Consider the following 21,206-nt stretch of genomic DNA (forward strand, 5'->3'; position numbering starts at 1 on the left):
TGAGCTTTACTGCTCTCGTCCCAATAGGGGCTCCTCCATGCGGTTAATGTCAAGCTTAACATGTGTTTTACGGCTTAATTGAATAATGAAGCGATGAGAGAGGAGGAAAAACCACACGACCGAGATCTGCACCAAAAGGCTGCCAGAGGAGGATTGTGCGGTGAGAGACGAATACTTTGGTTTAAAAGCGGTGTTTTCATAACCGCTGTGGCTGTATGACTTGTCAGCGACACTTTCATTATCTCTCTAAAACTGAATCCTGCACAGATCACCAAAACTGACCACCCCGCAGCCCTCTGTCACAGGCTATCCATCAAAGTGATCACAAAAGCAACTGTTTTAAGTCTGCCATTATGTTATTTAATTGAATCCATGCTTTCTAATTTAGTTTGCCTAATATAAGTCAATTCAAGCCATGTTTTTCGCTAATGGGGTTTTTTTTACCGTCCATCTGGCTGCCTGTTTTCTTCCCGTAACTGTTTGGATGCTTGACTTTCTTTCTTTTTTTTTTACATGTGCTGTACACAGTGTCTCCACACAATTATTAGTGAATAATGAAACAAGCTGAAGCTGCAGGTGTTTCTTTACTTTTCTGGAAAATGAAACACAGAAAACCAAAGCATTTTTCACTCCAATGAAAACATTCCTCATCAGTGTTTCACATAGATTAAAATTTCATTTATGGTAGCAGGATGAAGTGCAATCATGCATGTTTAAACTAGTTAATGAATAAAGCATATATTATTTGTAACAACATAAAATAGAGCAGTTCCTCCTGTTAAAAGGAAGTTTTTCCTTCCCACTGTTGCCAAAGCGCTTTATCATAGGGGGTCATATGATTGTTGTTTTCTCTCTTTTCGTTGTATTATTGTACGGTCTTTACCTTCCAATATAAAGCGCCTAGAGGAAACTGTAATTGCGATTTCATGCTATATAAGTAAAATTTAAAAAAAAAAAAAAAAAAAGTTGAATTAATCACCTGCTTCTGTGGTAGATTCCTTATCTTAAAAAATAATGGTTTGGGCAAGTTGGAGTTATTTCCCTGTTTGTAGTGTTTACTCAATGCATGAATTATACATATTATTATACATATTACACAGAAGGGGTTTCTTAAAAGTAATGTAAAAGTTATGTTATTTTCATATTTCTCTGTAAAATGACATGAAACGCATTGTCTCACAATTACCATTTAACAATATAAACATATAGGCTACAGTTCTACAAATCAACACAAATCCCTCTGCTAATGAGAACAAGCATATGATCTTTGTCTTGGTACTTGGTAACCCAAAGACAACAGCACAAAGCGAAAATGAAAACCAGCACATAGAGACTTTAAAGCGATTGCCACAATGATTCGACTTTAGAAACATGAATAGGTGGAAATGGAGGCTGCAGCCTGACTGCTCATCAGTTTGTTACCTGTTGAAGTTCAGGGTCATCCTAATCGGATGCCCGAACCACCTAAACTGGCTCATGCTGATGTAGAGGGGTAGCAGCTGTATTCTGAGTCTCCTCAACCTAACTCTGAGGGAGACCTACATTGTGCTTAAAAGAAAGCTTATTTCTGCCTCTTCTACCCACAAACTCATCCTTTAAGTGACTACCAGAGCTCGTAGCCACAGGTGAGGGTAGGAACGCAGATTAACCAATAAATTAACAGTTTGCCTTTTGCACTCAGCTCTCTCCCCACCACAACAAACAGGCACACAGTTTACACTGCACCAATCCACTTGTCAGTCTCCCTTCACTTGTGAACAAGACACTGAGATGCTTAGATATTTTTTTCAATTCAATTCAATGTCAATTCAATTTTATTTATATAGGGCTAAATCACAACGACAGTTGTGTCATTGCGCTTACTCTTCCTCTTGGACTTGGAGTGGTCCAGGTCAGGGAATAGCTCCACTCCTGGGTCCACTCCACCCTGTTCCACCTCAACAGTCTGGCCTCAAAATGCTGAAGTGACTTGCAAAATCTACTTAGGCAGCCACTAATATACCTCAAAGGGCTGGCTAAGTAAACTGTATTGGTGGGAAAACACTACCTCGTATACAATGTACAGTATTCATGTACATATAATAGTCTTTCATCCTGTCATGAAAGACAAGACAACAGTGATGACAATGAGAATACACAGTAACCTGACAGGACAGGAAGTGCTGACAAAGTTGCAGCCTTGTCAGTTTTTACCTCAGCTGACCCTGAACAAACAATAAAACATGTCACAGCAGCATCTAGTTTGATTTACAGGCTGCAGACACATATTTGGAGTTCCTGGGTTTCCGTGCATTTCAACAAATCACTCTGCCAAGGAACCGGCACCCACTGCAGCCAAACACTGCTCCTGCACGTTTACAATCTGCACATAAATCCCTAAAATTGAACAATTTCAATGAGAAATAATGTCACACAACAGCAGAATTAAATCACTATTAGGTCAAACACGTGCAGGATCATCTGCAGCAACAAAACAACACACAGAGAAGCCATTTGGCAGATGGATCAGGGACTGTGAAGGAGCAGAAGTAAACGCAGCAGGTCTCCGGGCCATGATGGCCACACCCGGGCCCAGCTGGAAACAATAAAGCCTCGTGCTCCTCATCTCTTTCACTCCATCTCTGGTCCTGTATAGTTGCCCCTTCTCGCTGCTCCAACTTTAGGATCTCGATCTCTAATTTTGTGTCTCTTTCCCTTTGCACTTCCATTCCTTTTGTCTGCTCGCATCAGATGGTTTTCCAATCATCTGTGGGGCCCATATTACAGAGCGGGAGTGTCCACTGCATTCTCCATCACCACAGTAAACACATAGTCAACCAGTGAGCCACCCTCTCTGGCATGCACAGGCCTCTTTAAAAAAAAAATAAAAGAAAACACAGAGCGAGAAACAGATGGATGTCGTTTGCGCGATGAAGACAAACAATGGCAGTGAAATAGATTTCAGACTGCCAAAAAATAGCAAATTTAGCCCCATCTTCCTCTTGTGACCTCCCCTATGACACTGTCAAATTGGTTTTGCTTGCAATTCATCACTGCTGATTAATAAATCAGGGATCAGCCAATCTCTGACATGCTATCAAAGGACCATAGGTGTGGAACTGCTCTGAATGCTAATGCAGTATCATCTCATCAGCATGAGAACAAAGCTGTGCACACAGGCTGACTGATAGGGGACAGAGGGCATCATTATCACTGTAAAGCCTGCACTGTTTGTGCTGCCTGCCAATCACGTGCTCTGGCATTGAACTGGCAGCCAATTAGCGCTTCTTTTACTGCGATGCCTCAGGGTTGTGTGAGGAAAACACAAAAATATGCTGGGCTCACCATTTTATGGAAGAGGAGAGAAGGAGGACGTGGTGGGGGTTTTAATGCTTTAGATCACACACTGAGAGGAAAAATATTCATCTCAACTTATTCATCTATCCATCTCAGCTAAATCAGCCACTGAGGAACAAGGGTTTCATGGAGAGGGTGACCGACACACACCAGTGATCTATAGATTCTCTGTCAGATGGATTATCACTCCTCCTCTGCCCGTCTTGTATGACGTAACTGCTCTTAGCAGGCTGCCTGTGTTTAAATATACAGTGTGCATTTACAGAAAACAAACCAACACAAATAAAAATCAGTACAATCAGCAATTCTTCTCCATCATATGGGTGATATTAACAACATCACCTTAACAGATCCTGAGGGGGCGGGCAGAAAGGCCAGTGTGCAGTGTGTAAACAAAACAACACCTTCCCACAATCACACGATCGCACATACATGCATGCTCACACAGCTCCACCCACTGGCGATGCTCCTCCCAGCCCTGTCTGCATTGCACCAAAGAGAGCTGCATCTTTTCCAAGCAGGTTTTTCACCCAAGCCAAGGAGTCTTAGCAGCATCCAGACACGTCCTATTCGCATCCTGCACTCTGCCTCTAGGAGACTGTTGCTCTTGATTAAACTCAAAAGAAGAAAGGGGTCTACGCTTTCAAGGATGAGGCGTTTGCTGGTTTTGCTGATTTTTTCAGCTCCACAGAGAAACGTAGAAACAGCATCCCTGTTTGTTTTTACCGCAGCACTAAGTACATATGTCGGCAGGATTATGCGTCTGTGTGGTTGCGTGCGGAGGGGGAGTGAGTGAGGGGGTTATTGTGGCAGTATGGGGTGAATCAGCATTCTGTTCACGCCGCTTTTCACTACAGCTGCTGAGGACTCAAAACCAGTACGGATCAAAATTTGCAGCAGTTTGAAGCAGCAGCAGCAGTGACACCAAAGGATGCAAATGTTTCCTTTCTTGGTATCAGACGTGACCTAATTTTGTGCGAGAACAAAAAAAGTATAAGCCGATTCATGATATTCTGTTACTTTAGGAATGATTTGATGTTACTAGGCTGTTTAGCTGTCTTCTGTGCTCATGCGAGCACAAATGTGCGCCTCCAGCGAGCACTGCTTGTAATAAAACCCTGTTAAAATGCTTCTAGTGTCATCTCCAAGGTCCATGCACCCATAGATAAACTATTTTCACAGAAAATTGCCCGTTGTATGTAAACATTAACCAAGTGGCTCCATAGTATAGTGGTTTACACATTTGCCTAACAAGCAAAAGATCCCCGCTTCAGTTCTGAGAGGAGACACAAATCCCTTTGGGGTTGTTTCAGGAATGGCATTGTCTGCTAAATCACACACCCAGAGCTACCTGCTATGGCAACCCCTTGTGAATAAGAAAACAGCCAAAAGTGGCTTATATTTCTAGTATGTAAACATTAACCTGTCTCAGTGGGAGGCATTGCCTAATGGTTTCATGCCTCAGTACGCCCAATGTGGTCCAAAACTATAAGTGAGCAGTTCGGGATTGGAGGTAATCTTCGAAGAATAGCTGATTAGTTTTCAGTGAAAATCAAATAAGATTTTTTACTGGAAATGTCCACTACCACTTGTTGAGCAGCACTTACTGTTGATTAATTATTTATTTAAGCAATAGTTTGAAATGTTACCCTTTTAGCCATAACTTTTTCAAAGCACAAAACTGTCAGTTTCAGCTTGCTCACCTTTATCAAACTGAAAAAGCAACATGTTTTACCACTTCAAGTGGTAAAATCTTTCACAGCTCACTGAGCTCAGCGGACTATTGAAACCCCAGCAGAGACTCCTATGGTGGCATGTGGACTGGCTAAACACATCACCTTAATACACGATGTTGTCTTCCACAGTGTCTTTTATCCTATCTTCATTCAACAAGATAATTGCCCCTCCCTGAGCCTGGATCTGCTGGATGTTTTATCCTATAAAAGGGAGTTTTTCCTTCCCACTGTCTCCAAGTACTTGCTCATAGGTGGTAATCTGATTGTTGGCGTTTTCTCTCTACCTTTTTAGGGTCTTTAACTTACAGTATAAAGCGCCTTGAGGTGACTGTTGTTGTGATATGGTGCTATAAAAAAATAAAATTGAAATTAATTGAATTGACATTTATATCAGTTTAATAAAACAAAAACAAAGCATTTTCCTGGTATACAGTTCTGCCTGAGTGCTGCTACAGCCTACTACCTACTATGAATCTTTTCCTTTTCTAGCTCCTTTCATAAACATTAAGTCAGTTAGAGCCATGAAAAATGTTCTCTGCTGGGGATGAGTATGAAAATCCACTCTTACAAAATTATGTGTAGCAGTAATGTCAACAACCCTCCCATCCTCTCTTTTAGTGTTATTATGAATACCAAGTACAGTCAGTCCACCACAGAACACAAGGGCACATTCAAACCAAAAACCTTTGGTTGAACAACATGTTTCCTTGAAATGTGTTGCAATGCTGTGCAGCAGGATTTGTTTTTTTCTTCTTTCGTGGGAGTGTCAGAAGTGTTACCCAATAAGCAGCGACGTATATATATAAACCCACAGATATTAACCTAGAAGCAAAGGGGATTAGCTGCCAGTAGTGCCTTGTTTGCATAACTTAAGTGCTGTTTAATTTAATTTAATGTTTTCCTATTTTTTTTCTTGAGACTGAATGCAGCCCAGGTGCTGGAAACCCTAGATCCCCCATGGTGGGGGTTTTAATTCTTCAAATTTCATACTAAGAGGAAAAAATATTCTTCTCAAGTTATCCATCAATCCATGGAGAGGGTGACCGACACACACCAGTGATTTATGGATTCTCTGTCAATCAAATCTGTATCACTTCCCAAAAACAGAAATTATATAAAAATCATCAAATACTGAAAATGTCAATATTTTCACATTTTCAAATTATTTTCTTCTTTTAGTGTTGATGACAGAATTCTAGAAAGTCTCAGAAAACAAGTTATTAGATGTATCCTCCACCTTATGATCTAAGTTCAAGGAATCAAATCGTTATGAATGACTGATTTTATGCCTGAGACAAGCATGTGATCAGAATATATCATCATGAGTGTTTGGACATTTCAGGCTGAAAAAAAGTAGTTAAACAGATAAACAAGTCTCTCTCTTTTTTTTTTACTGACATGCTCAAATTGTCAAGCATAACAGTTTAACATAATTCAAGAGTAAAACCTCAGGCATCAAACCAAATGAGCAGACAACTATGCGCTTCTTCATTAACAAACATAAAGATTTCCCAGAGGAAAATGCATGTGCACAGAGGCACATGTGCTAGCATGGGGCTGATTAAAGTTCTGAAGTCTGCTCGGAACTGATTTGAAAGTTTTATGACTCCCCTTCCCTCTCTTTTTCCCGCCTCATCTCACTGCCCCTCGGCTGCTTTCATATGCTAATGGACGGGCAATTGTGCGGGCCAACAGCCTGGAATTCCTCTCCACAAAGGAGAAATGGAGATGGAAGGAGAAAGGAGAGAAAGGGACAGACAGACAGAGAGAAAGACCAGCTGACAGTGGGCCGACACACATCAGACGCTGAAAAGGGGTTTACTGCAAGACCACACCAAACCAAAAAAAAGGTTTTCTACTCAAGTGTATGCCAGTTTAATTATGTTTAGAGCTATTAACTAATCTGCAGCTTCCTGCTGCCATTAATTAACTAAAACCTCAGCCCCAAGAAGTAGTCAAAGTGCATTAACATACCAAACACTTTGAAATAAACCAAGCAAAATCGCCTTTAATTTATTATTAATATACACAAGGATCAGGTGACAGGAAAAGAGGAGCTTCAACTGCTGTTTAGGAAAATCATTTTACTAATGCTACTCAAATACCAATAAAAATACTAATAAAGCTTCATGGAGCGCTTGGGAAGCTCTTCCTCTGGTTTTGGGTGTGGTCCATCAATATGGGGATGTCAGAGATGGCTTCCAACACACCAACAAGAAAAGCCATCCCCCCACGTGTACAGCTCAGAGCCAGAGGCATCCAAACAAAGACAGTGAGGATATACACAGCGCCCTTACATCCAGCCAACCACCTCACCAACCCCTCAGAGAAAAGAGAGCAGGTGGGCCAATTAGAGTCCCCAGGGTCCCCCCCCCCGGCCCCCGATGCAAGCAAGGCCCTGTATAATTGCTTTCCTCATCGATGAATTATTAATTCTAGTTGCTCTTTGAGGTCTTTTGACAGCGTAAGGTCGTGACAGTGTGTCCCCATGACACATACACTCTCATGTTTAACCCCCTAGTGCCATGTCAAAAGTACCGGTACTCCTCAGACCAAAGTGAGGTGAAACATCCAACCAGCCAAGGTGGAACTAATGCTACCTACGACTGGTAGTTGCTTTAGTTGGTATGCATAATAAAAGAGACTTAAACCTAAAGAGGAGAGCACGAATTTTTACTCATAACAAGTTTTTAAAACAGTGACACTGTATATGTAAAAAAAAATTTAAAAAAACTATGCTGTTTGATGTCTTAAAGTTTTTTTCTTTTGTTTTGTTTTAATTATCACCATCAACACATCTGCATGACGCTAATAATCTACCAGTCTGTTAGCCACTATTAGCATAACACAAGCTACAGTAAATCTTTATATTAACTATTGGAGGTGAGGCTGCTCAGAACAAAAGAAAATTATAATGAAGGGTTTCTTTCTGTTGCCTAATTGGCCTTTGGGGTATAAATATGCATCCAAACATGACTGAAAATTAAACCCTGCTTAAAAAATCTTGAAATGATTTTATTATAGTGATGCATGAAACATATTTGTTAGGCATCAGATTTTTTCTAGTAGTATTAAAAAAAAACGTAATTTCAAAACAAAATATATGACCTTGACCTAGAGTACAATCTGGATGAGGACCCATTGGGTGAGCTTTGCGTGCAAGTTTGACTAAATCCTTCCCAATACTCTAGGAGGAGTAGCAATGCATGTGAACTGTGGACAGATGGACAGTGGGACACTCCCGGGATTCAGATGGGAGTTTGGCCAAAACTAGGATGTGTTTTTTACTGTGAATCTTGCATTTGCGAGGCCCCACCACAGAAGGTCCACAGCAGCAGTGATTATGTTCATCTTCAGAAACACTGATACAACTTTTTAATCTTCTGACAGCTCTGATAACCAAAGACTGATTTGGTCTGAACAGGGCAGGCTTTACAAAGAAGTGTAATCAATCTTATTTTCATGATAGTTGGACCCCAGGAAGCCAATTGTAATGTGAAAATAAAATGTGATTAATTGGCCTAGTCCTAGTTGGAGTTGAGATGCATTGTTTGGTGACAAAATTGGCATTCGTGGAATAAAAACGGCAAACAACCATAGTTCTGCTGGAGAAATTCTGCTGTTTCTAAATGTCCATTACAAAGGTTTCAGCAGTAGTACAAGTAATGGCCTCTCAGGAGGTTTTCATATACATAACACTCCAGTGCACAAATGAAAAATTAAGCAATATATGGAAACAAAGAGAACCAAAAGTAGGCTATATTACCAGCTACTCTCACCGTCGCACAGCTGGTCAACCGTTGGTTTCAGAGGGTTACAGATGTCGTTCCCATATCCACTGCAGTATAGAGGGGAGGTTGAAGGAGTTTCCAACATTATGAGTAGATCTAACAGCTTTAACTTAACCACATCTGGTGCCTGAAAAACTTCTTTATTTAGACAAGTGTCTGATAAAACACAGTGTTTAAACAAGATGTGATGTATAAGTGTTTCATTCGAACCGGTTAAGAATAAAGCAATCCCCCTACCAAATAGTAGCTTTAAGATTGTCTTTGATTATTTGTTTAACTTGAATATTAATAGTGCCGGGGCCTCACAGTTATTGGTGGCAGTGTTGTTGATTCCCTGGCTTCTCTCTCGTAGTTTCACACCAGGTGTGAGCCTGTAAATATTTTATGGAGCCTCGGTGCTGTGCTACTGGCACACAAAGGCTGTTTTCAGCGCCCTGGACAGCAGCGGCTCTCTGGAAACAGAGGCCTATCAGTTCGGCTTGGGACGCAAACAATTTTCAGCGCAGCTAAAATTAAATTAGGGGAAGGGGCAAGCCAGAGAGCAGAGCTGCCACATTGCTCAACACGGCAAGACTTCTTTAGTCCTCACATCAGGCATTCCACGGCAAAATGAAAAAAGGGAGAGGGGAAAAATGCATGAAACAATGAGCTGTCTGTGTGGGTATCCAGTGAAAAAGCCTAAGAGGCATGTCAGAGATATGAAGGGTTTGTTATGGTGCCAAGTTGACTTCTCTGCATGTAAAGACAGATGGATCCAAACTAGATAACACAGAAAACAGCATTGTATGGACGAGACATCCATATTCATATACTTGGATGTCCTCACGCTTACATCATTCTCTCAACATAGAACAACTTCACCGTTTACTAGACATCCCACCCCCATTAAAAGGAAGTACAACTTCCTCTAGATTTCAGCAGCCAGGTTTTGATCCTAAGCTAACCCAATAAGTTTATTCGTCACTTTTGAACACCAATCAAAAGCATTTTTTTCATTTACAAATGAGCCAGAATAGATGTTGGGCGATATGTTGAAGCCGGCCACCGCCCAACGGAAACTGCCGATAGAGCTAACAGCACACCAACCTGGCACATGCTCTCAGATAGGTTGTTAGCTCACAAACTTATCATAGTCTGCATGATAACATTGCCATAAATTTGGAAAATGCCTGTGTTTCATTTGTTGCTTCAAATATAATAATTTTAAAAAAAAAAACCCAGCTTGTATCAAAACAAATACTGCTGCCTGCTAGCTGCACTTACTAACAGAATGTTGTTCAGCATTTTTTCTCTAATTTTTTCTCTAATTTTGAGGTTATTTTGCTTTCCCCGATAGCTGTAAAACGGTGATATTCAGGTTATCCCAACACTTTTGCTTTATAATATGTGCAGCATTATCTTTCCACTTGAATTTATAAAATCAACACAGATTTAATTTAAGAAAATGCAAACCAATGCAAAAAAAACAACCATCATCATAGCTAGCCAAACACTGATTCATGCAAAAATGTACCACTCCTCCAATCCCGGGTCAGTATTTCTCTTATCGCTCTTATCAGATTCAATCTATTTACTCCTCAACGGTCCTTCCAGAAAGTTGTACTGGACAGAGAATACTTCTTATTAAATCACTTGATGAGACTGATTTTATAAAATGAAGTTTAGCGTCGAGCCACCTGAGGCTACACGAGGCACTCTGTCTGCAAGAACGGGGACACTCAGAGGTCAGCATGCCAAGCACTCCACAGTCTCTAATTCCACACTGCACTTCTGAATGAATGCTGGCTATTAATACCCGAAATGTCAGGGATGCCTTTGCTGGAGAACTCCAGAGAGAAACAGGGGCCAGGGAGGAAGACGAGTTCGTAAAGAAGAGTAAGGAGAGGTGACTGATATCTGCAGGTCAAAGTAATGCTGCTGCATAACTGCTGCAATAGGAATGACTTGCATATGGGAACCACGGTATGTTCGTCTAAAACAGCCCTACAGCAAGATGGCTCTAAATATTGTTATAATACCAAAAAAATAAATAAATAAATAAAAGAGAAGACTGACCTGATTGCTCCAGGCGCAGTACAGATCACAAATCAACCTCCAGTTGTTGTTAATCATACAGTCGAGAACTTTAAGATGAGCCATTTTCACTGAAGAAACACAAGCCGCCCAGACACCTGCCCCTCAGCTGTGTGTACCATACCCCGCTGTGCCCAGCAGCACCCTGCTGGCACCGTCGCTACTTCTTCTCCACCCCGGAGAGGCAAGTGCGAGGAGGCAAGAGAGAAGCATCAGCAGAAGGGTACGTCCACGTGCCCATCTGCAAGCCCAGCAGGTACCCTGTCAGCTGTGGCCATCGCCCCAGACACGCTTAATGAACAATATGTTAATGATTCAGGCTGCACAGAAACTCGGGGGATTATCTTAGCATTTAAAAGAAAAAAAAGAGAGAGGAGCGGGAGAAAAGAGTTAACAGCACGCTGACCGGCGGCAGAGACGCCTAAAAGACAACGCAGAAGGATGCGCCTCTCCTTGCTATGCGCCTCTGCATTTTGCTAGGCTCTTTTTGATGTTCTCTGTCTCTCTTCCAGGCTGGCTGTGCCTCCCGGTGCTCGTCTCTGCAGTGGTACCAGGCACAGGCAGCTTGAGATTGAGAGCGGCACAGGATCACTCTTAATCTACATGCATGAGGCCACAATGCAGGACAACCAAATGATTACCCTCCTCTCTCCCTCTGCCTCCTTAAAAGTCTCTGTCTTTGACTTGATCCATATCTTCCTCTGCAGTCTCATACTGAAGCTCAATTAAATGCTTATAATACCTAAACAGGGCTCAAGATGTCCTGCAAAAAGGTATAGTAGAGAGGCGCTATGCAGGCGCTCTGCCTCAACCTGAAAACCTGAGTGATGCTGCACTTTGTCGGCAATGCGGGACGCTGTGCAGCCTGAGTTATTTATTTCATTACTCTGCAAAAAACTCTTCAGACTCCCTGACAAAAGGCAGGAGGAGTGCCGCAGCCCCCACCATCACAGAGCAAAGTAAATGAGCGTCCAGTTTAAGACTTCCTCTCGCTGTGGGATATCAAAGAAATCAAGCTTTTAAAAGAAAGAAAAAGTATGCAGTGAATCATTTTAATATGTGAGAAGACAGAATCTGCAAACTACTGGATGCCAGTAAACAGCTGCCTGGGACTACTTATGTTTCTTCCACTCCTTTGATGCTCTATGACGTCCAGATGCTTGTGACTGTGACATTCGCTGTGAGTCTGCTTCATCAGGGAGATGTATTAAATCCACTTCAAATGAGAAACGCCATAACTACAAAGCAGCCTGAGGTGGGATTTAAAGTATTCATACATTTTTAATAAAAGCTTCTGTTTTTTTCCTTCTCTAAAGATTGCAAAGCCTGAGCAGGAATTATAATTAAACGTGTGCAAAATTCAGAATTATAATTCATAAAATTATCGTGCCCTAATTTGAAAATGTTCAACTTTTGAGTGACATCTGCACACACAAGGGGACCACAGTGAACGTATTTTTAAAAGAAGAGTGAGACAGCTTGAGTAATCATGCAGACATGAGACTGTGTCAGCTCAGGAGGCTACAAACACAGTCTGGCCCAAAAGGTCAGCCAAGTCCCCACACTCGACCAGAGACCAGACATGGCTACCCAAAATTCAGTGCTCACTCTAAGCAGACCAGCTCGGGAGATGAACACTCACTGGCTCTTCTCTGCTTTTTCCTCTGGGCTGTAGTGCTATTTATCCACCTAGATTGCTCTGATATGAGTTTCCCTTTTTCAGGCATATGATCTATAGAGATGTCTACTAAACTTAATTAAAGGGGTGTTCACTGTGGGAGTTTGTGGTGAGCAATTTCATATAGGAACTATTTTCATTCTACCAAACTACACAATCAACCTGTACCACAGTGCAGACACAGTAAGTGCCTGAAACTGCAGTTCCTCACCTGGCCACTTGAGGCTTGCTTCAGTCACTATGGTCTCACATGTTAAAATGCTCAACGTTACACCATGCTTATAGCCTAGTATGAAAAACTGTTTAGCTCTATATGAATAGCTCCCTACTGTAACAACTATGCAACATGTGAATTTACTTATAATAATCCATGTGGATTTTAAGCCTAGCTTTAAGCATTTATAAAGTGTGGCCAGTGTGTGCCAGCACAGTGTTCTAGGTCTCAGTACACTGTGTTTGCACAGTCTGTGCCTTTTAGAGAATTTTATTGTAATTATGTGACAAACATTACAGCTTATTGAGTCGTAACATTCATCCAAAAAGTTTTGCTTCAGTTCTCGTGAATTTCTTAGTCTGTTACTTACCATTAATCACCTATATCTGTGTCTATACACTGCACCCGTACTATTTATAAATGTACTTTATTAACCAGGTGTAGTGACTCTAGCTGGTAACTTAGTACCTCACCCTCTCATTCAAATATGGTCACTTTCAGAACAAAAAGCTAATATGTAAATTAAACTGAGGATGAAGTCACAGTGGCTATCTCTATCTTTTATAGACAGTCTATGGCATATAGCTGTTAGGAGAGGCTGACATTCGTGGGAGTGACAAGATGTAAATGTAGATGCTTGGTGTGAAGCCTCCAGACTGGAATTAAAACATGCATATTTGATTTTACTGTGAAATTGCTTCTTTAAACTTACAGCTAACTTTATCTCCGGACGGGAGGCACCAAATATGTCTGATTAGCTTAAAAAAAATAACCACATGGGTGGAGGGAGCTTCTGTCAAGACGCTCAGCAAGACAAGCCAAAATATCACATGGAATAAGGCAAAACATGATGTCGGTCAAACCGTCCAGCTGTCTGCAGACTTCCTGGCAAGATTAAACACGTCAAAGCCGATGTTTTGACATCTTACGTTTAAAACAAAACACAACAAAATGCTTAAGAAGTTAGGGGGATTAATACAAGCAAATCTTCGACCAATATCTTCAACAAGGACTCACTGTTCCCACAATATCTAAATCTAGGCCAGGCAATTCTAATAAAGTGCGTCATTCCTTGGCGATGTTTCAAAAAAGTGAAATTACCTCTTAAAAGGCATCAAAATGTTTCTGAAAAATATTCTGAAAGCAGTTTGTGAGAGAGGACTTTGCATCAGTTCAGTTTTCCTTATAATAGCAGAATTTGTTTTAGATTTCTGGAAATTAAAGACATCACGTTAGTCCAAATTATCTCATGCTGGAATAATTTAAAGCATAAAATGCTGAATTACTGACACACAACTGTCTAAATAACATCTAGACAGTAAACCGCTGTGACATCATGCAGCACCATGTGGCTCCAAAACTCCCTCCGTCACACGCCAGGAATAGTCCGGTAAAGAGCAAAAGCATGTGCCCTCCCCCCACGATGAAGCCAATATAATCCAATCAATTGTGAGTTATGGATCTCGTGGCGCTCTCACGCAGGCAGTGCCACACGACCTCGCGTTCAAAACAACACACAGCGCATGTGTGTTCCACGGATGTCCACGTTACCTCAGTTCACTGACGGAAAATAGATGAGGCCATCAGGAAGAGAACGCCATGAAAGTCACGAAAGGACACGAGGCTTATTGAGACAGCAGATGGATGAGGTGGGTTATTAACATCAGTGGAGAAGAGATAATACACATCAAAATTAGCATTTTTATTCAATCCATCCAGATAGCTAATTTTTATAACTGCTAAACAGAAAATGCAGGCAAAGAAATCCCAAGGAGGTGGAGCGGGCGCTCCGCTAATAGGAAAGTAGATGGAAGTGCCTTTAGTAAAGAAACTAAACCCACCTCCCTCCCAAAAAACCTTTGCGCTATGTGTCAATCATTTGTATATGTGACTGGTATTTGAAAACTGTATTTTATGTGTTCAAACTCAAACCTCAGACGCCAGCATGCTGGCTCAGGTTTAGTTCTGCTTGGACCAAGATGACAGTAAGAAAGTCGTTATTGAACAAGAAGGCTACGACAAATTAAGCCATTTGGTAACCTTAGTTTCAAGAAGCCAAACAAGAAAAAACAGCTGCAAATCAATTTGTTTTGTTAAGCTCTTTCAAAAGTTTTTGAGTTATTGTGTTAAATAAACATGACGTCAATGGTGACCAGAATAATCTGATTATGACTTGTGCTTTGAGAAATTAATAAGTCTAGAAAAACACTGCCTAAATACAGCCTATTTTACCCTGTGTAATGACTTTAAACTGCTTGTTCTGTCAACCTAACGTTTTAAGACTAATTTAGAATCATATTTGCTATTGTTTGTTTGTATAATGTACAAAATGGTTTCATTGATTATTATTACATTTTTGTCAAAACAAATAACTGATCAATCCACTGTCTTGTTACCGAAAAATCCATCCAGCTGTCCTCTTTCCCTTTCTGAAGCCAGGTCATGGTAGCAGCAAGCTTAGCAGGGTATTCCTGACATCCTATTCCCCAGCAAAACTTTCCAGTTCCACCAGAGGAACTTGAGGTGTTCTCAGGTCAAATGATATATATAATCTCTTCAGTAGGTTCTGGGTCTACCCCGGGGTCTCCTCCCAGTTGGGCGTTCCTGGAAAACTTCCAAAAGGAGGTGCCCAGGAGGCATCCAAACCAGATGCCTTAACCACCTTACTATCTCCTTTCAACATGAAGGAGCAGGGGCTCTACTCTGAGACTTCTATCTGACCTCCTCACCCTGTCTCTAAGGCAGAGGCTAGCCAAACTCATTTCGGACCTTTGTATTTGCAACTTTATGCTTTCGGTCATCACTCAGCTCTCACAAACATAGGTGACGGCTAGAACATAGACGCTCTGGTAAAAACGAAAAAGACACGTTCCGCTCAATCCTCTCTTGACTAAAGCAGTCCAGTACAATGCTTTTATTATTGATGACATTACACCAATCCGTCAGCCCAGCTCGTGCTCCGCCTTTTCATCAGTCATGACTAAGGCATGCCCAGCAGCCAAAAGGTCATCCCCAGGTCCTTCACCTGGGGATGCCACACAACCCACTGGGACCACTTTTTTCCACCAAGGACCCAAGGTCTAAAAGGTTCCCCTGTGGCCTAGCTCTGATCAAAATTATATTTAAGGCTTCAACAAACCAAAAACATCCCATATTTCCCCAACTGTAAATTAGAGTATTAAATCGCAGAAGTTTTCTAGTATTAACTGTTAACTGTTGTCATTTAGTAACTGTGGTCAAGAGTTTCTACCAGCAGCATGCATCCCAACAGTCTGGCAAGCCTGATCACCTGCAACAGTAACTCAAAAGAACTATAAAGAAACTTTAAAAAAATAGAAAACAACAAGCAAATATTATGACTTCATACTTATTTGCCTGTTCAGCTGACATGCTTCCATGTCTCTCCTCTCACCCACCATGTGCATGCAGAGCAGCACTTGCACAGCTCACCTATTTGTCTTGTGTCACTCAGTTAGCATTATAGCAGATGAAGAGCGCTCCAGTATGTGCAACATTAAATATACTCAGCCGACGTCACCAGTTCCAATTATTTTTCTGTAAACAACTGCCAGACTGCGATCAAGAAGCTGTGTTCAGTTTGGTGTAGTACACTTTAAAGGCCATATTAAATAAACCCCCAACAGCTTCCAGTGGCTTCTCTGCCATCCATTCATGAAATCATTCCTTCATCAGAGTGCCCTTGTTCATTTCCACTGCTGATGCTAACAGGAAATAATGTGGTTTCCTGCCAAGACCTCAGAGCCCAGACTAACACCACAGGTTACGATGTGTATTCTGATAACAGTCTGTTACATAAGGTCCTTTCAAAAACAAACACTGCTAATGCGCTGAACTGAAGACGTTTCTCAGATGAGAGGTGAAACGTCTTCAAGAAACTTCAGGCTCCTTAGATTACCATGACCTGGATGACTGAGAACCTACGCAGACACTGCTAATGCATAACTGCTATACAGTATATGCTTCACTTCCAAAATAAATAATAAATGTAAGAAAAGGTCACCTGAAATGAGTGTCCTTTTTCGATGTATGTGTTCCACATATTCATTATCTACCAGCAGCCACAGCCCAGTGCATTACATAATCTGTGGTTCATGAAACGTGCAGGGTGTAGAATATGACAGGATGAAGGAGGAGGAGTGTGAATACCGCCTTAAGAAATGTGCTATGCAGATCAACTGAGCACACATCTGAGCAGTGTATGTCATGCCTCGGAGCCAAAGACAGAGCCAGAGAGAGGGCAAGTGTTGATGGAGGTGCCTTGGGCATGTGTAATGGATAGTGTATCATGCTCACTGAGCATTAGACTGGTTCTGTTCTGCCTGTCTGCCTACATGTGCAACCCCCCCACTACCACCACCACCCAAACTCCTACCACCTCCTCATTCTGCCCTCCCTTAATCTTACGTAGGGGCGGGAGCATCCAGGCAGAAGAGGCTATGACACTGAGCCAATTGGCAACAACAACAAAAAATAAATAAATAAATAAAAGATGAGGAAAGGGGGGTATTTTTTTTTCCAGTGGATAAACTCTCATCTTCCCACTTCCTGCTCCCACCCATTTGTTTCCCCCCTACACATCCATCCATCAATCATCTGTCTCTGCTTGTAACTAGCGGAAAAATAGCGTCCAGCGTGACTGCGGCCTGTGTGGCCGAGCGGAGGAGCCATACCGAGCGTTAATGTCACCCGCTCCACGAGAGGAAAAGATACGGGTGCGGTCCGGCACACATATGCACACATATCCCGGGTGACCTTGATTTGAGTGCAGCATGCATGCAGATTTCCTTTTTTGTCTTTTCCAGGAAAAAAAAAAATAGCTGGGAAGCTTGATTCCGATAAGAGATGCCAAAATATACACACATGCACTCCACTTTCAGTTTGACCGATAGAGCGAGGGAGAAGTGGCGTTCTCAAATGGGAAAACCCTTCAAAGAGCATGCTCCTGGTTATTCCCATGACACCTTCTGTGTGCATGTGCGTGTGTGCTTAATCAGAAGCCAGGTCATGTCCAAGTCAATGTCTTGTTTGCAGAACATAAAAGTGGCCTGATCTACTGCACGAGACACATTTGTTTTTCAGATGTATGCAAATCGACATCCCTTTGTCGCTGCTTTGACTGATAAAACATCATGGCCCAAACACGGATAGATCCTTTGGAGACTTTGCACACGTAGCTAGATATTTCATTTTCATGAAATCATATTAGGGTTGGGAGGTGACACTGAAAAAATTAATTTTTTTTTGACGTGTCCAGCTGGGTATGGGTTTGGAAAAAAAAAAAAAAAAGTGACTCTTTCTGTAATTTCCACAGAAACTGACCAGTGTCGCATTCCCTGAACCCTAAAATGATACTGTGCTGACCAACATTCACGTGTTTGCTGCTTTTAACAGCATTCAGGAGAAAAAAGGCAGCAATTCCAGTACAGTGACTCCATTTTTCCCCTCTCAGCATCCGTCTTTCCACGGGTTAAATATAGCATCGTAGAAAACACGCGGGAATAGAGGACGGGTGAAAGACAAGCATGTGGACGGGTGAGGAAGAAGAAAAAAAGCGCAGGGGTTTACAGAATTAGTAGGGGCTATATTTAGTACAAGAAAGAGAGCATCACTGCTGCTTAGAGCACCATCACTGGTCTTCTACTCCCCAACAAGGGATGCAATCAATGGAGAGCTGGAGAGTTTCATACATGTTTCCAATCCTTTACAAACAATTTGTCATTTTCCTGTAGTTTGGAAACCCAAATTCTTTCTTTACCGAAAGTAACAATGAAACCGAAATTCAGGGCTTTGGAGAGAGAAAGGTTTTTCCCAGTAGTAGTCATTGTCTGGACCAAGTATACAAAAATGGCCATTTTAGCCTTTCTTCCCTTTTTTTCCACGTGTCCCAGAAAAGCAAGGCCATCCATGACTAATCTTCTAGAGCACAACCCCTTCATTCTTAGTTTGAAAGTTCGGTTGTTGATAACCAGACAGCAACCTCTGGGTCCGAATAAAAGTCAGCACAGTAGTGCCAAAAACTTGTTATGGTGGACAATTAAGGTTGGAAGCAAAAGTACGTCATTGCCCAGGAGCTGCAACCAAGAGCTAACCTGCTTATATTCTTTTTGGTTTGATGTGTTTTGTACTTCAAACAGAAGGTTATTTAGGACACAAAAACCAACTCTGACTCCATAGTCAAGAAAAACAAACTTCACAGATAGTGTAAAGTCTTTTGCTTTTCAATATATTTTTACTGGAACTTTGAGATGTAAACAACTCAGGGCCTCAGCTGCCCCATAGCTGCCCTGCTAGCCTGAACGTGACAGTAGGTCGACTAAGGAAAAGAACACAAATAAGACAGATAGACAGTGTGGGGTGTTTTTCTCCTAATGACCCGGGCAGCTGTGTCTAAATTATCACAGAGTTACTGCCATTGCTTTGGCAGTAGCAGGATGGGGTTTGGTGGGGGCAGGTTTAGAGAAGCCACCCCCTGGATTCTCCCTCATTAACAAGCCAAGATGATGGAGGTGGGGGTGGGAAGCTGGAGGAGGAAGAGCGGGAGCACTCTCACTAGACCCCTGGGGGGAGACAGCAGTTCATAAGCAGCCAAGCTTTAAAATTGGGCGTTTGTCTGCAGAAGGCATCAGGTGGATAAAAACACCTGCCTCACTCATATGTCGGGCCCCGGGCTGCAAATATTCAGGTTAAACACAGGCACTGACTCATGGGTGAGTCACGGCTTCGGCGGCAAAGCAGAGGTGTGATGGAGAGTCAGATTTCAATTGTATCAACCTGCAGATTCAGTGGGCTGTCCCTGAGCATGCTACGAGTATCAGCTGTGGTTCTCAGCTGATTAAAAGCTCTAAGTATCGGACTTCTAGTGACAAAGGAAGCTGGGAGTTTGCTGCGATGTGGTGATTGGAGTTTTCCGCAGTGTGGGAGAGTTAAGTGATGTTGTGGCGAGCATTTATTAGATTGCAGAAACGGGCAAGTGGAAAACTTCACCGCTAAGACACAAGGAAAAGGTTTTGCCTCATGGCAGTTTGTTTTTACAGACAACATATAAACTATGTTTGCTGACAATCCAGCCTGATGGCCTCATTAAGATTCACTTTAAACAAAAAGCATAAGCAGAAACCTTCTTTTTAACCCCATCAAACACTGCAAAAACAATCCAGCTCTGCTAGGATGCTGAGTTACTCCATTCCCAAAGATTTATGTCCTCCATCCTCAGCTAGTACTGACACAGTAAGAGGATTACAGTCACACACACACGCACACACACAAACACACACACACACACACACAAACAGAGAGAGAGCACTGTTGCCATTTTCTGATGATGGATTAATCCAAAACATGCCACCAGTCCAATGCTGTTATGACATGCTTCAAGCCTAGCTGGTCCGAGATGATGATTATGATGATGTAACCGCTGAAGCTCTGGCGCACAAGAGGAAAAGGATGAGCTCCACAATGTGCCATTTATCAGAGTTTGGCATGCAGACACACAAAGGACCCAGTAAGATTAGCGCCGCAAGTATAAAACTCTCTTTGTGCACTTAAACAGTTGCAAGAGTGAAGAAAAAAAGATGAACCCTGTCACCCCGAACACTGGAAGATGTGCTGTGCGCTACGCTCACACTCTCTTGTTTGCCCTCTTCTTAAATTTAGCCCCAGGTTTTGTGCAAGTGATGATACCTCTATATGACAGCGCTGATGATGTTAGGTACTTTGGAGGTTTTAGGTGATGAGTTCTGACAAGTGAATCCACATGCAAGCACTTTGCACAACAGCCCAGCTCAGCAGCACATTGTGTCAAAAACAGATGGTCCATATGGAAGGAAAAAAAATGCCCTTAATGAACTTTGATGCACTCAGTAACAGTTATATGATCAACTGCCACCATCCTGCAGCTAGTCCTACCTTGCCACATGGAGTTATGGCTCTGTGTTTACGCTCCTCATTGTCCTGGGGTGAATCACTCCAACGTGCTGCCATCATTTCATTGCAAGCCGCAGAGGGGGAAGAAGTCCTTTAGAGCCCACATTGAGGAGGAGAGGAGGGGGGATTAAACCAAAGAAAGAAAGAAAGAAAAAAGAAAAGAAAAGAAAAAAAGGGTAGGGGAAGATCCTAATCCACACCGTCTTCCTTCTTCATGTCCATCAGTGACTCAAACCTACGCACAAATAATTTTAAAAAAAAAAAGTTAAACTAAGTCAAGCTTTTGCAGACTTTTGCAAGCCTTTAGAAAATTACTACAGCCACTGAACGCCACATCCTTGCATTATTATTGATAGAAAACAACACGTCTCTAATAGACTTTATATCGCCTTAAATTTTTACAAAATTACTAATATGACAGTGATATCGTAGCA

At 41.9% G+C, this 21,206-nt stretch overlaps 1 protein-coding gene across 2 annotated transcripts in view; it reads right to left on the reverse strand.

Annotated features, from left to right (window-relative positions):
• The window catches only part of arhgap21a (Rho GTPase activating protein 21a), a 101,050-nt gene that overhangs the window by 78,955 nt on the left and 889 nt on the right, over window positions 1–21,206 (reverse strand). Inside the window, exon 2 of one of the 2 annotated variants that reach the window (XM_005449063.4) lies at window positions 20,755–21,007. In XM_005449063.4, coding sequence (XP_005449120.2) covers window positions 20,755–20,764 — 10 coding nt within the window. In that variant the 5' untranslated portion in view covers window positions 20,765–21,007. Of the gene's footprint in view, window positions 1–10,918; window positions 11,636–20,754; window positions 21,008–21,206 lie in introns of those variants that run through there. The other variant, XM_025910189.1, reaches the window with a different exon arrangement.

Source organism: Oreochromis niloticus, linkage group LG9 (genome assembly GCF_001858045.2).
Source record: "Oreochromis niloticus isolate F11D_XX linkage group LG9, O_niloticus_UMD_NMBU, whole genome shotgun sequence".
Lineage (NCBI taxonomy): Eukaryota > Metazoa > Chordata > Actinopteri > Cichliformes > Cichlidae > Oreochromis > Oreochromis niloticus.